Source organism: Apteryx mantelli, chromosome 3 (genome assembly GCF_036417845.1).
Source record: "Apteryx mantelli isolate bAptMan1 chromosome 3, bAptMan1.hap1, whole genome shotgun sequence".
NCBI lineage: Eukaryota > Metazoa > Chordata > Aves > Apterygiformes > Apterygidae > Apteryx > Apteryx mantelli.
The window spans coordinates 2,445,325-2,461,611 of NC_089980.1; the positions used below are offsets into that span (position 1 = coordinate 2,445,325).

The 16,287-nt window shown below is 46.4% G+C and overlaps 1 protein-coding gene across 3 annotated transcripts in view; it reads right to left on the reverse strand.

Annotated features, from left to right (window-relative positions):
* The window catches only part of SLC24A3 (solute carrier family 24 member 3), a 247,865-nt gene that overhangs the window by 36,923 nt on the left and 194,655 nt on the right, over window positions 1-16,287 (reverse strand). For all 3 annotated transcript variants that reach the window (XM_067292621.1, XM_067292622.1, XM_067292623.1), the window contains one exon: window positions 4,582-4,656. In XM_067292621.1, the coding sequence (XP_067148722.1) occupies window positions 4,582-4,656 (75 nt within the window). The remainder of the gene's footprint in view (window positions 1-4,581; window positions 4,657-16,287) is intronic.

Consider the following 16,287-nt stretch of genomic DNA (forward strand, 5'->3'; position numbering starts at 1 on the left):
AGATGGGGACCGACAGTTCATCATGGCCGAGCGGTAGCTAGATGGGGGCCAACACTTCATCATGGCCAAGCTGTGCCTCTCTGAGGGTCTGCGCTAGTATCGTACCCACAGCAACCCTACAGCTTCACAGCCTGGAAAGCCACTCTGCCCAGCTTTCAACTTTTATGAGGAGGTTACTTTCCGTTTGGTCCTTCTGAAGCATCTGCATGTGCTTTGAGCTTGGTGCTGCATGAAGAGATGTAAACGCTGCATTTGCATTAGGAAAGCACCTCCATGGAAGCAGCTCCAGAGAAAACCAAGGGAAAGGAAACGACCTTCTGAAAGCACAACGAAATACTTCCCTTAAGCTATACAGCCTGTAAATAGCAACTCCTGTTTGGCAGCAAGCACCAAACTGTGGTTATATCTGTTACAGGTAGAAAACACGACTGCAGAACATTATGCATGTTATAAGTTACGGCTCCCACTCACCATGATTTCATCTGACAATGGCTATTTTGGGCTACAATGGGTTGGCGTGATAGGACACGAAAACATGTGCAGTGACCTTTGTGATTAGAAATAGCACCAATCCCATTTTCTTCACTAGTGGCTTTGACCATGTCCCTCCAAGGTAAGAAACACCAGGATTTTTTCCTTTCAAGGGTAATAAGAAATAACAGTTTTGACAAGCTTTAACGGATGACAAGGCAGCTTTGTGATATTATTTTAAGGGCAAAAAAATTATAAGGCCAAATCAAGGTGAGGTAAATGTGATAAGCGGAGTTTATCTGCTTATAATCTGTGTGATTCAGGGTTCACTCATTCTTATCACCTCGCCTGGAGCACCGAACAGGTGAGTTTACTGCTCTGCTATTTACTGTGACAGCACTGCAATTCCTTTGCTAGTGCAAATGGAAGGAGACAAAGCCACATTGATTTACACAGCAGAATATCAAGGTTTTTTGAAGTTGCTGAATCCATAACCTTAAAATACTTAACATTGGAAGGAGTGTATTTCCTCACAGGCATATTTATGAGTAGGCAAGACACCAGTGGCGTGCAACTCATCCTGGTGCACCACAATCTGCTGTTTAAAATAACAGGCGAGGAACCTTCTGCAAGTAACACCACCCTTCAAGGCAGAGGATCATATTTTGACTGCAGGCAAGTCTCAATGCCTTGACCTTGAAAATTATTCCTATACAGTAAAGTGTTCAAGCTCCTAAAATTGAAGACCTACAGAAGTCTGACAAACTTGATGCAAAGAATATATCTATGTATTTATGGATTTTGCTGAACAAGAATGGACTAGACCTTGTTTTCAACTGTCCTGCTCAGCTGGGTCCTGTGTGTGCCTAGATATTGCTTAATACACCTATATGCCAGTGTAACAGTTGCGACGTGGGGCTTTTTAGGTCTAACGCAGGACAATTTGTGTGGTTTTTTTTTTTTTTCATGTAATGATCAAGAAGCTCTTCATATCTCCCAGGAAAATGGCTAAAGGAGTCTTTGATGGCTGATAGGATAAGAACAAAGAAGTTTATACGGCTGATAAGCCTACACCTATAATTGGCCAAGCTCCCTCTTATCTTTCATTAAACAAGCTATCTTTGTGGCAATGTGAAATAACCAGCCATTCCAGCCTCACCGAACATCTTCTGAAAGCAAGAGAGCAAGTGCTTCCCTTCGGATCACAGAGCAGCCACAGAAGTGGACGGTGTCTCTAGAGCTGTTTGTCGGTGATGTGCAGCTGATATCAGCCGAGACGTGCACAGTCTCGGTCCCCATCTCCTAAGCATCTCCTTCATGTGCGGAGAGTATTCTGGACTCCTCTCAGAGAAATCCTTGCTGACTTATATTGTATCTGCAAGAGGGAGCCTGCCCTGGAAGGGAGCCGTGCCCTGGGAGAAGGGGTGTGGGACAGGGAAGTCCTGGCCTTTCTGCAGCCACCTGGCTTCTGGCACTTGCTTTTTATTCCCAGGAGGATGTTAGGTCTTCTGTGGTTTTCTCTCTTCAGATTTTCGCTGAAAGAATCGATAGTATGTGACTTAACGGTCTCTGCACACGTCAAAATCTGACACCAAAGCAACAAAACAGAAAGCCAAGTCCTGCTGCAGCTCATGCCAGCTCTTAACGATACAGCTTATTCCTGTCCCAGCTGAAGGGCCACTTTCCTCTCACTCACTTCCACAGAGCGGACAAACCAGACCGTTTCCCTCGCCGTCCCCTGAGTGCTATTTTGGAGGGCTGGCAGCCCTGGGGAGACCATGTGCGAATCGTGCTACCTTCTGCATGGACCATGGGGGGTTGTCCAAATGGAGACACTGGGTGCCAAAAAGCCAGTATTTGAATAATAATGTGCTACCACCTCAACTTGATTCTGCCCTGAAAGGACACGAAACATCTGAGTCGCTGTGAAGCTGCAGGTCCCTCGATGACTGACGGGGAGGGGAGAAATTTCCTAAACTGAAGCAGCGTTTAGACTCCGAAAGGGGAAATCCTCATCTGCGATTAACAGGGGATCTCTGTTGCATTCAAAAGGATTGGTACACCACCCTGGAGCTGAACGCCGCACCATTTCATCCACTTTCCCTTCCTCCTGTCTGGCTGTTTCTCTTTAGGGACGTTTAAAAGATGTTTGCAATGATTTCTGTGGAGTAACACTGAACAGCAGTAAGGTCATGCCACATCTCCCACACCACGGTTAGCCATTTAATGCTGTAACAGCAGAACAAGAGCTCTGGTAACACCTCCAAGCCGTGGCTAACGCCTAGAGTCGTGCAGTCCTTCCCCGGCGGCATTACGGACCCTGAACCTCACTGGTGGTAAGATCAGCAGAAGAGTGGGCGCAGATCTGGAGAGAAGCTAAGCCAAAAAAATAACAGTATCCTGGTATTATGGGCTGCAGTCCCAAAGGAAAAGGCCTGCTGCAGTTCTGTAACCACAAAGAAGAGCTTACACAGAAATAAAGTACAGGAGAGCAGAGGTTTCTTTAGGATAACGGAGATGTCGATTCAATGAGCGCTATGAATTGGAGTTACACACGGTATGTAACTAGGAATTTCAGGGATGCACTGGACAAAAGAAGATGAGAACGATTCTCAGCATACCAAAGCAAGCGGACTACACAAGGATGAACTGGCCATGAAAAATGCTGCCTTGCTTGAAGAATTGAAAAACCAATGACAAGGTCAACAAACGATCCTTAATTTGTCTGCCACCAGGCAATAAATGAAACACCCAATCCAGAAAACAAGAGGTTAAATGCCAGGCAGCTGCCCATATCTGTGCTTCCCTTGGAGTAAACTAAGAGAACGACTGCTAGTTTGAATACGTGTCTTTATGCTCATACAGTGCAATTTATTACAGTTAGTAGGAGTGGCTGAGTTTATTGCTTAGGAACACACTTTTTGGTATGATGTTACTGTCGAGCTGTCAAAACAAAAAAAGAATTTTTTGGTTCGCAGCTCTTTGCTAATAATTATGTAGCTTTTATTCTAGCAGCAGCATCGATGCATGAATTAGAATGAAGACAAGTTATTTTTCATAAGATGCTAAAAGGCTGACCTTGCAAGGTGGGAAATAAAAGTACAAACAAGTTGGGGCAAACCCTCGGAGATTTCAGAGATAGGCATCTGTACCTACAGAATATGCACGTGGTATACAGGCACTTGCAGAGTGAAGGCAAAACAAAACACAGTGTTGAAATTGCGACGAATAAAAATAGCACCAACTTTAGAAATGCAAGTGTTCATCTTCTGACTATAAGTTCCCTTCCTCTTGCTTACAAATGAAAGTTAACCCCACAAAATCACTCTTCTTCTTCTGGGGAATCTAGGGTCTTCATGTCCAAGGAAAAAAATCATGCAAAGCAGTACCTGCTATCAGAAAACTCAGTTTTTGCATTTCCTGACTTTGTTTTGTATTGGTTGCGAAGGTCATGCTAAGCTGATGGCAGTGTCTTAAGCACTCGTACTAACATTTCTTCACTGTATGACCTGATTTTGAGAGATTCAGAGTACTTATGGAGCTTGTTGAAAGCTGGATTAAGAGCAGCACTGAGAATTACCGAAACTGTAACCTTCATTAGATGATTTGCTGATGGTGTGCACTGAATAAGACCTGTGCACGCAAATATCTGTGGACATATCTAACATGCTGTAACGTTTTGTGATTGTTGAGGATCTCTTTCCTCTGGGCACAAATGATGCCTCCTTATTGGTAGGTAGGACTTTTCTGGGAAGCAGAGCCAGTAGAAAACAGAAAGGGTTGCTGCGTGGAGAAGACAGAACCACACGTCCACGTCGGAGCTGGAAGCGGGGCCGTCGCATGGGGTTTCCGCTCAGTACTCCGTCCCTGCCCAGCGACTGCTCCAGGCTCTCAGGACCTTCCTCCATCACTTACCCTTGGGTCAAACTCTTTGACAGAACCAGGGAGATTGCAAATATGTTCTTCCCTAAGCAGAAAAGTCACATGTCTCCTGGAGCCAGGACCTTAGCCACCAGATTACGGTTTCTTAACAGACCCCCTTCAGCGGCTGCAGCAGACACACGAACTCCCACGGAGGAATAACATGCACAGTAACCTTCAAAAACTTACCACAATGAGTGCAACAACGGACAGTGTATAGTAGATTGAATCTCTCAAGAGACTCCACGACGACAGTGCAACGACCTGGGGAAACAGGCAAAGCAAGCAAGTCAGGATGTGTGCGACCGCCACGTTAACAGTGTGTGTCAGGGTGAAGCCCGTCATTTTGGGTGTAAGCTGGCCCCAGGCGGGCTAGGACACGATGAGGAGGTCAAAGCAGGGGAGCGCACTGGCTTTCTGAGGCTGCTTGAAGGAAAGGCACTAGAGAGGTGGAGGATGATGGCCAAATCTGAAAAGCAAAAGGTATAATAAGGTCACGGGCAGCACTTTCCACGCTAAGTCACAGACCTCTGGCCTTCAGCGCACCTACAGAGTCCAAAGGCTTTGGGGGTATCAAAGGGATTTGTTAACAGCTACTGGCGGGTGGAAATGGCCTCAACGTTTTGACTAGGGGAAGTCATGAGGCAGCAGGAGAGGGAAGACGAGTGAAAACGAAGAACGGCTCTTCTCAAGCACGTGCTTCTTTCATACACTTTGAGAAGCGTCGTGTGAGCAGCTCAGCGCTGCACAGGCTCACCTCTGAAGGCAAGAAGCCGACAGCTCGTGTACTTAAGCGAAAAGCAGCGTTAGGCATGTGGGAAGGACGAGAGCCCTGCTTTATTCCCTTCTGCTTTACAGAAAGTACCTTCCACCCTGTGACTGTGCAAGGAGCCCAGACCCGAGCTTTCCAAGAGCTCTGGGAGGAGGACAGGCTTTAGCACAGTCATCAGGTGAACAGAGAAGCTCATATAATGGGACACTTTGGAAAACTTCACCCTTCTTGCCAACCCTTTGCAGACTATCAGAGCATTTCTAATCCTGCAAAGCAAAGTGTGACACTTTTCTCTCTCTCCATTTGGGATCGTTGTTTTGGTTCCAGCAAGGTAAAGATATTTCCCGTGGGTGTAACACCAGAGTAAGGTTGCACGTTTCGGCACCGCAAACCATCAGGAGGTGCTAAGAAGGCATAAGCAGCCCGGTCTGTAAGAGGGGATTTTGCCCATCTGCCCAATGTTCAATAGATGCTCAAAGGGCTCTCTATACGCCAGGAAAACTGGATGCCTAAGAATAAAACCTTCAATATATCATATTTATGTAACATCTCTATATTAACCAACCGCATAGAATTAAAAATTGCTCACAAATTAACACCATATCTAGACTCACTGATTTAGGTAGAGCCCTGCATGGGCAGAAGGGTTTGCTGATGAAGAGCAGTTTGCAGAGTTGCTAATGATACATTAAGAGGGACGATTTACCCGGGAAGTCCACAATGAAGTTGAAGCTAGAAACTCTCTCTTTGTATGAGAAATGAGGCACGCATTTCTAATAGTGATCAAACACCTGGGACCAAGGGAACAGGGGGAATACTCCATCTCCGGATGGCTTCGAATCACGATCTGGCATACTGCAAGGGAAGTAAAGCTACTGGGCTACCAACGGTAACAGGCAGCTGCACAGCTTGTGTTACAGACAAGTTGAGACTAGATGTTTAATGATTTCCTCTGACTTTGAATCTAAGAGAACTGACATTTCTCTGTACAGCCCACAGGGGCCTCAAGTGGATGGAAATTCGTATGTAAAAGGGATTCACAGCCACAAAAAGTGCCCAAACACCAAGTCACTCCTTGACCTCCTTAACTAATAATGCTGGAGGAGATGCAGACAGTCATGTGGCAGTAACATCTTCCACCACCTAAATCGTGATCCATTTTTTCAGCAGTTCCCCACAGCTGATCGGTCTCCTTAAATCTGATTCTCCCTTTCTAGAGTGCATTTTACGCATGGCCTTTGTAAATGCACTTTTCTGCTACATCCACAAGTCATGTTTCTTCGTGACTCCAAACAAACAGAAGCTTTACTTTTATTTTCTGCCATCTGTAAAACTCCCTTCTTATGCAGGAAAATTGAAATACAACACTCAACCTGTATTTACCAAGATTAACCCTTAGAGCACTAGCAACTATGAAGAACATCAGTCAAAGAAAAGCTTTTATGACAATAAATGTTATCATCATTGATACTCAGGCTGCTTTGCAGTACTAAGAAAGCAAGATGTGATCTTAAGGTGTAGCTATTACTATCCAAAAATAAGGTCTCTCTACTACACCTTTTCTCACTCTTTCTAATCAAAGAACTCCCTAGAGTTTTAGGGGGAAAAAAAATCCCACAACCATCCTGAACAGTGATTGCTTGCACAACAGTTTTCATTTCCTACTCAAAATTTAGGCAAAACTTGGAACATTCCCTTGGTTTATGTTTTCCCGCATGCATGAGATGGTGCATCAGTTTGATGCATTACAGCTTACCTGTAGTCCAAGAGACCTTGGCTTGAGAAAAAGTGGTGTCAAAGTAATGGAAAGAGAAATCAAGTCTCAAGTATTTATGGATCACAGAAATGTTTTTCAAGGGCCCTGCGGACTATTTGATATCTTTTTCCCCCTGAATTCCCTCCCATACACACACCCGAGCATCCTCCACTAGAGCCTGCAGTAATAAAATATGTTTCGTACGCTAGAGCTCTGTCATCACACTTATTCCCAGCGCTTTCTCTTCCTTCCTTTTGCATTATGTGCTACTCATTTTCCCAGGCCTGGGACTCTTGCCTTGCTCAAGAGAGGAAAACAGCCTGATACGCTGAACAAGAGCACCAGGGATGCAATGGTCCAGCGTGCAGAGGAGCACCATCGGGCACCGCAGCCCCCAGGTGCTGCCCAGCATTGTGGGTCCTCCCCATCATTTGACTGACCAGCCACGAAGGTCTCTGCCATATGACCACGTGCCTGTGCCCCCTGAGAGACCAGCTGCTGGCAACCCTCATACGGGGGGTTTCCAGGAGTTTTAGATGGCTGGACAACGGGCTTGTCCTTGCTGAAACGTTAACTTGGCCCAGGCTGACTCGTTCAAGGAAAGACAACTCGAGCAACCGAAGTCGCTCTGCAAAACGCTACTCCGACAGCACAGAGCAGCCAGATCACTGCTAGCTTGACCACCAGCAGCACCATGGCTTCACCCACCACACTGGTGGCCCGCTAGCACGGGTTCCTGGCACACTAAAGCTCTGCGTGCATTCAGGCTGGAGGATGAATGCCTAAGTTACTGCTCCAGCAGAGAAATGCTTTAAGAGCAAAAAACCCAGGCAATTTATATGCAATAGAGGATAAAATAGGATTGCTGTGCAGTTCATTTCACTTGACACCTTCCACAGCCACAGAAATCACGAGGAATTGTGGTCATTGTGGGCTGAACGAGACAGGAATTCAGATCTTAGATGAAAAAATGCCAGTGAGTAATTTAACTTCATTAATAGCATTTGAAAGGGCAGATTAAAAACAGTCACATGGTGGTAACATCTTCCGTATGCTAAAACTCCAATTATTTTTTTTTTCCACAGTCCTGGGAAGTCTCCGTAGAACTGTCTCCTCAAATCTCTGTTTCCCATTTCTGGAGTGCGTTTCAAACACTGTGGGTCATAGCCTTCGCAGGTGTAAACCACAGGGAGGCAGCTGAGGGATGGCTAATTTACACTGCTCTGCATCTGGCCCTGCATTTATAAATGTGTTTTCTGGCCACATCCTCCAGTCATGCTTGTGCATGAATTCAGTGAAACAAACAGTAATTTCATTTTCATTTCTACAGTATCTATAAAAAGGTCCTATTTCAGAGCGCTGGCAAAAATAGTTTCTCCTATTTCTCTACTATTAACTCTAACAATTCTGGAATCTTCCTAACTGCTAGGAAAATGAATGCTGTAAAAAGATGCTGACCATTATACTTATATTCTCTAAGGTCTCTTAATGCTATGGCTTTTTTAAGTGGATGTAATTCATGCCCAGCGTAAAGTCTCTCTATGGAACCAGCATCGTGCAAGAAACTCTTATCTAAAATGAGAAACAGACCTTTAAAGTCCTTGAGTCAGATTAGATTTATGCCCTCTGACAATACATTTCAATGCATGTAAGGACAGATGAATGGAGGTGCTTTATGACGGAAATTTCCAAATGTAGAAACCTGCAGTTAGATTCATAATTCTATTTGGAGATCCTTAATTAAATCTCCTATCTTCTATTTAGCGGACTCCTTCATTTTGATTGACTAATTTTTGTAAGAGAGTTTATGATATTATATTGGTTTATTCCAGTCTGCTTTTATGATGCTGTACAAAGTCCTATGTGCTCTTCTGAGCACGGATGTTGGTGGGGATTTTATAGATGTCAACTTAAGCTCTGCATAATAAAAGTCACGACATTTCAAAACAAATAATAAATAAATGAACAGGCGTGCTGGTAACTGTAGCCATTCTATCTAATGAACGCTCTCCTGGGTGTAAGGGGTGTCACCACGCAGCACATCGTACCAGTAAAAACAAGATGTCCTGGTCACTACAAGTCAAGCTGGCATCTTCCCTGTTCTTGAATATTCTGCAATAATCTTGAAGGCGGTCCTCATTTATTTCCAGGGGATTTTCCTCAGACCCCCGAATGACCACATTAAGATCCTGAGGGCTAAACAGAGCTATCCAGCTGTGACGGTGTGCTCCTTTCCCCCCAGTGTGCTTTCTCCCCCTCAACCTGGCCTCCCTGTAAACAGCACGTAGGCAGGGGCTAATTGAGCCTGCACCAACTAAGACCTGTCTAGCATGCAAATACGACTGTGAGTCAATCATCTTCCCCCCAGAAATAGGGGGCAGCCCAGAGCCCATGGAGCTCTCCTGCACGGCAGTGGGCTGCACTGCAGAACCTCCTCTTGAGCAGGGACACCTCTCAAGGTTGCTCCTCGAGGTTGAGAGATTCCTTACCCGCGACAGATCCTCTGTAAGTGATTAACAGCATGCTGAACTTTTGCAAACTTTGCGAAACTTTGCTGAGTTATATCTCTGATTAATTGTGCGCATAATCCCTTAGACACAAACCGTTGACCAAGTCTGAGACTAGGATCAGATCCAGCCGCACCTAGGCTCCTCTCCGAAGGAGTTTAGAAAGCAAGGGGATCCAGTCTGAACCTTGAGACTCAACGGGAGGGTCCCCTTCACACACACTCCTTTAGACATGAACCATCAACCAAGTCTGGGACTAAGATTGGATCCAGCCGTACCTAGGCTCCTCTCAGGAGTTTAGAAAGCAAGAGGGTCCTTTCTGAACCTCGTGACTCAATGGGAGGGCCTCCGTTGCACGTGCATCTGACCCTGTCCTTCATGCAGTAAATAACTGAGTGAACCTTGCCAATTGAACCTCGTTAAATCATTCTTATTTACGACTGAACTTTGTTAAGTCGCTGTCTTACCGCAATAAACATAGTGGTGCTTCTCTCTTACGAGTGAAGTGCATCACTCCTCTGCGACACCAGCAGGGATGTAGTCTACAAAATTCACAGACCAAGATACCGTGGGAATCACAGAGACTCTTGCTTTGATTTCAGATTGCATTGAGGGGAACATGCTCATGGTACAAGTTGCTCACATTTCGCGCAGATCCTAACGGGTCTCCCTGATGCAGCAAGTATGGGGCAAATCCATCTCAGTTCTCCCTGCTAGAGGAGTGAATCTCTGAAGAGTTCCTGTGGGGAACGTAAACAGATGCTAATTCTTAAAGGGGTGGGACAAACAGCCTAACAAAGACATCTTCCTGCCCCTTCAAGATAGGAAAGCTCCATTTTTGGTTCTCAGTTGGGGATATGCAGCGCAACTGTAGCATCCATCAGGGTTCACTGCCAGGCAAGCCCTCGCTGCGGACACCCTCCGTGAACAGCCTGCACGCTACCTGGGCCGAGCGAGACTGAACGGCCCGGGAAGACAGTCGCAGTAGCAATGTATATGACATAGAAGGAGAATATAAGAAAAATCCCAAATAAACCACATGCTGAGAAACTGTTTTTTTTTTTCTTCCTTTTACCTTCAATACAGTCATTTAACTGACGTCTTTAAACCATTTGATCACTGGGAAGAACAAGCTGTCTAGGAAAGCCATGTACGTAAGGTAGCCACACACTCAGGGTAAAAGGAGCTAATTAGTACTGAAGCAAACGGCAGCACTTTCAGCCTACTGATAAGAGTCGTGTTGTCTCGTTATAGCTGTCAAGATCTTGAAGGCACGAGTCGTGCTGTTATAGTCTTGCAGCAACCAGGGACTGCAAGTAAATCTTAGCACCCTGGAACCCTCTTAAATCACAGTTTGGTGACTGAGGCAGAAAGAAAATCAGAGGAGCAACCAGCTTGGGTAAAAATACGATCAAATTTGGGTTTTACATCAGCAGAACTGTAACCCAATGGACACCTGGTCCTTTGGGGCATAAAGGGGCAGCTGTAAAAACACTGACTGTGAGGTTACATGTTTCTTCCAGCCAAAGGAAGTATCTGAAATTCAAATCCCCAGCAAGTGCCAGTTAGTCCTCTCTTGACTGCTACTGCATCTGGGATCTCCAGAGCTGGAAGGAAAAGCTCTTTAGCTGAGGCTTTAAATGAGAGCAATCCTTTACAAGTCAGGCACAAAGAAGGACCTATAACGACGCATGCTCACCCCCATGCCCTGGTATCATCCCTATGTATAAAACACGTCTCACGTTAGAAACAATGAAGTCACCCATTGCTCATTGGTAAAGTCTCGCCCTGCAAACTCTTCTTTATAACACGCTGCTCAGAATATTCCCCTTTTTGAAGGACTGGGGAAGGGCAGAGAAACCCAGGTTTCATCAGTTCTAGCTTGATTTCAGCAGTTCTTAACTCCTGAATCTGCAGCCCCAAGCTGTGCACACAACCTCCGGCAGGTAGTGCACACATCAAGATAAGCAACCAGGGAGAAAATCCCTGAAAATCAAATGTGGGATGCTCTTGGTACCTGCGTTAACTCAGGGTGCCCCCAAAGACCTCAGTGGCAATATGTCCCATGCCTCATCCTAGGGTTTCACCATTCATGCTCTATAAGATTGACCCTTCTCCCCTGCTCTTCCAAATTACTTCTTTCCCGCTAGACAGTGCAGAAGCTCTTCTCCCAGTTTTTCCCATCAAGAAGAGACCTGGCGACAGAGGCTATCCAGATGGTTGTTTTAAAGCCTGCTCTACCCATCAGCTGGGAAGTGTGTGTGACGCAGAACATGGCAGCTGCTGTCTTGCCATTTGAGCAGGTCCAAGGTTAAGGAACCATAAAGGGTGTGTGAAGGCAGAGAGCATTCAAGCACGCTCTTGAGAAAGCTTCACTCAGGCACTAGACGTCACCTGCAGCAAGGCAAGGTACATGTGGTACTTAGAGAGGACCAAGCTCTGGACACAAGAAGCAGTTACTGACAACGCTGCTGCTAGACCCAAATTGTGTTGATCTTGCAAACCTTACACAGCAGCATAGAAAGGGAAGAACAAAGACTGTGGATTGCCTGTAAAAGCAACTGGCCTGACTGGAGTGGCTGAAAGCAGCTCAGATATTGCTCCTAACTTCCATTTTGAGCTAATGCAGCTCAAGACAATTACCAGTGGATTGAGAGCAAGCCTTGCTCCTTCCTCACCCCCACCTCCATGCATTGAGGGTGGATCGGGAAGGGCCAGGGAGAGCAGGCATTATGAGAGGTGCATCCCAGAGGACTGCTCTAACTAGCTGCTGGAGCAGGCAGAGCATGCCCTGGCACACGAGGTGGGTCTGTGGTGGGAGGGCATGTTTTTGACGTCACCTATCGTGTCATACGCAGAGGAGACGGGCCCTGTATACAGCCAACCCCACTGAATGCAACAAAGCCCAACTGAGCTGCTAACTAACGCACAAGTTGTCCAGATGGGTATGTGCTGTTGGATATTTGCTCTGCTCTGCTTTCCGGAGGTAGCATGTCAAACATTATCCAAGCGTATCCAAGCTCTTTATGGATCTTTTACACTCCAGGGCATTTACTCTTCTTGTTGCCCTTTTTTTCCTTGGCATTTTTGGGCTGTATGATCAGCTATAAACACTGCCTGGAAATGCTGAGCTTTGGAAGCAAGCCTTCTAATCTTGTTTCTCTGTCACCCTCTGGCACGGAGAGTCTAGATTTTCACGTATTAACAGCTAATACTTAATTTGTTAATGTAGAGAGACAGGAATTCTTGGGCGAGGGTGTCAAAAGATTAAAGATAATCCCTGCAGTGATTAGCTGTAAGACTCTAGAGAGAGCAATGGAGATGCACTGATCGTGAATGCTGAATGCTCATACCCCCCGCTCCACCACGTGGTGCCTCACAGCTGGGAATACATCCTTCCCCGCTGACTCTCACATGCTGTTGTTGACTCCTCGGATGCAGTTTAGTCCGTCTTGACAAAGAGATCGCCATTCAGCAAGATGCATTCTTGGGGAAAGACGAGCATCTCCAATAAGCTGTAAAGGGAAATACTAGCATATCTCTACTTCATTGGACATAGTTTTAATACAAGTGTATGTCCTACTGCAGGCTAATCCATTTATTTTTCCAAGATCCACAGAAAGTTACCACAAGTGAATGTCCCCTAGTGACTGGCCATAGCCATTATTTGGGTAGTGACTGGCAGCTCTGAGATGCCAGGGTGTTACTCTCGGTTTCAGTCAAATTAATCACTGTTCCAGAATTTTACCCCACAAAACCAGAATGAGGCTGTAATGAGAGCCCAAAAGCTCTTTTCTGGGGAAGCAGTGTTGTCTTTTAATGGTTAGTCACAACCTATTTTTCAGCAAAGGGTTTCATCTTCTCCCCTCCTGGAGATGTCAGTCTGCTCCCTACCCAGACAAGACCTTGTTTTTTTAGAGCTGAAAATACTCAGTTGACTCCTAATATTGGTCAACATATAGACAAGGCAGCCAGAATCCATGGATCTAGGCTCTTCCACTGAGGGACAAGGGATTTTAGGGATTTGCCTCTGTTTCAGATTCCCCATCTGCAAAGCGAGGATAGTAATGCCTCTTTCCCACAGGGCACTTAGTTAACTCAAAAATGCTCGAGAAGAGTTCAGAGATCCCTGGTGGTGGCATAGCAGGGTAACGCTCTGAACGGTTTTCTTGATTTTTTTCTGCTTGACGGCCTTTCCTTTGCCATGAGTGGTGTGCTGTCTTCCTTTGCACTGCTGATTATTGCAAACATCATGCAGGCTTTATTCTTGTTAGTAGTTAGACATTTTAAATCAGATTTCTCATTTAAAAGAAGCTTTTGAAGATGACTGTGAATCCCAGTTGCAGTCACAAGGATATCAACGGGAGCACTGCAACAGCCAATAGTGAGGACTTTTGGAAAACCTCATGCTGAACTTGAAGCAATGTGGAAGAACAGCCTCTATTCTTTTGACGCAGGGGACCAGACCATCATCCGACCTTGTGCAGGCGCACAGGGTATGGAGGAGCCACAGAGCACATGTACATGCTGATCTCAGCGGCATTCCCGTGCGTGGGTGTGCTTGTCCTCTCTCTTCTCCAGGAAGGGGGACCCACAGCATTGGTGATGCCTTTTCTTTCCTTCTGCCTTCCTATATTACTAGGTGATGCAGGGCTGTTGCTTGCTTCCCTCCTGCCTCCCAAAGTGAAGTCATTCTTAGCCACACGCTCCAACAGCCAGCTCTTCCCACGCAGGTTGATGCAGGCCAGAGAGAGCAAGGTAATTGCGGCAGTCAACGTGCAGGCTCCTAGAGGACCGCCACAGAGATGGCCTTACCCGGCGCCGCTGCAGGACAGGTTAGGAAAACAGGCAGCAAACGCAAGCCCCTTTTCCCTGCTGCTGCCCTTCTCCATCCTCAGACAAGGGCAGCTAAAGGAATACCGCTGCCAGGTCTCCACTAAGCTAGGTGCCAGAAGAGCGGGGAAGAACTGGGCGGTTTTGTAACGGATGCTGCTCCCTCAAGTTTTCATTCAACACAACTTAAATTCTCATTAAGGGCTTGTCAAAAGGCACTCCAGAAGCAGAGAATCTGGGTCAATCTTCACGCTGTCCCTCTTTGGTGCGCACTGCACAGGAGCAATTAGGGAAGCTCTTATGTCGCCCCGACAGAGGCTGAGATCTGGGTTTTGAACGCTTCTCCACGCTGCCTGACAAAACACTTGCCGTAATTTGCAGGCGGCCTGAAACATCCCAATTTGCAGGCAGCGTGCTGCATCAGCCTCTTTAATCAGCTGCGGCAAGACAGACATTGGGAATTTCCTCACACACTACTGCTGACTTGCAGGAGCTATTCCTGGAGCTGAGGGATGACTCTTTGAAAGCTGGATGGAGCTCCCTCTGCAAGGCGTTGTTTCCTGGACCCCCAGCTAAGCCTGACGCTACCTCTCAGCAAACGCTCATTAGAACTCCAGATCAGCCCTCTGACAATATAATAGGATCTCATGTCAGAATAAGCTCAGTGACTAATTACTGGCCAACGTTACGGTAAATAATGAACTCAGATGGAGATTAGCAGGGGCAGATTTTCAGGGGAACTAAGTTTACAACAGGTTGTGGATAATGTGCATCTTATTCATTTGGGTTAATGCAAAAATAAAAAGGGCTCCACCTCAGGTGTCAGCTCTCCTCCTGCAAGTGATGGGAAGATGAAATTCAACAGCACTTTACTTTCTGGTGGTTTGCAGAATTCAGTGCTCCGCAAAACCCTGGCTTTCCTCACCTTACAGCAACCAAACCCAAGCATTGCTGCAACCCGTTAAAAAATGACAAGTTATAGCCGGGCCTACCAGCTGCAGTATGTAACCAGCAACTGAAGAGCGTTAGGAAGGGAGAAGGCTTGGGCTGCGTGCATATTACCCTGTCCATCCACCGAGACGCAGCACACGAGCAGTTCCAAAGCCCTGCAGTGGCACTGCTTCGTATGGCAGGAATCCCACTCCCTCCTCTGTCCCAACGCAACAACGCTCATCACCCACGTCACCGTTTAAAGAGAGCCTACTGCACGCACAAAGCCCACCTCCACCCAAGTCTCTCTCCCTAGCATTTCCCACCTGCCAGCTTCCCCCACGCTGATTTGCCAAGGCGCCGAGCTGCCCAGGAGAGGCTCTCGGAGGTACCTGGCTCGCTGTACTCATGAGGCTTAGGAGTTGAGGTGCAACGCTGGTTGCCTTGCTAGCACCCTCTGCTTCCATGAACAGATCGGAGCTTGTCTGATACTTGACAGACCATTGGGAAGAGCTCCAGGATCTGTGGGAAGCGGCATCAACCAACTTGCACGAATTATTTTAGCAAACTGACTAAAGTCACACTGGCACTGGTTTACTTTCGGGGGGGTCAAAGACTCTCCATCACGGTGAAGAACAGGAGAAGGAAGAAATGTGCATCCAAAGCAATCAAAGAGCGAATTTAATTAAAGCCAGTATAATTTATTTGTGCAAAGAAACCCTTATTTTGCTCTCCACGCTCGAACCAAGGCCCAGTAGCTGGCCTCCTAAAAACTGCAGTAGGCTTCACAAGGCAATTCAAAACAGAGGTTAAGCCACCAGTCTGTCACACTTGCAGAGATTATGGATCTCCCTACTAACAAACTGTTGGCTCCTTGGAAAGGAAGAAAGGGATAATACATGCCCAGCTCACAAGGAGAAAACAGGTGGACTGCAGAGCTGTGAACCTGAGCTCAACTGCTTTGGCTCCCACAGGGATGTGCTGCTCAAGGTATCTCTCTCCAAAATATAAAGCCCATGCTCTACAGCACATTAACCCCCCCGTTATGTGGGAAGGGGTAAGACCAAGGAAGAACCCACAAGCCCTGCATCAGTTCA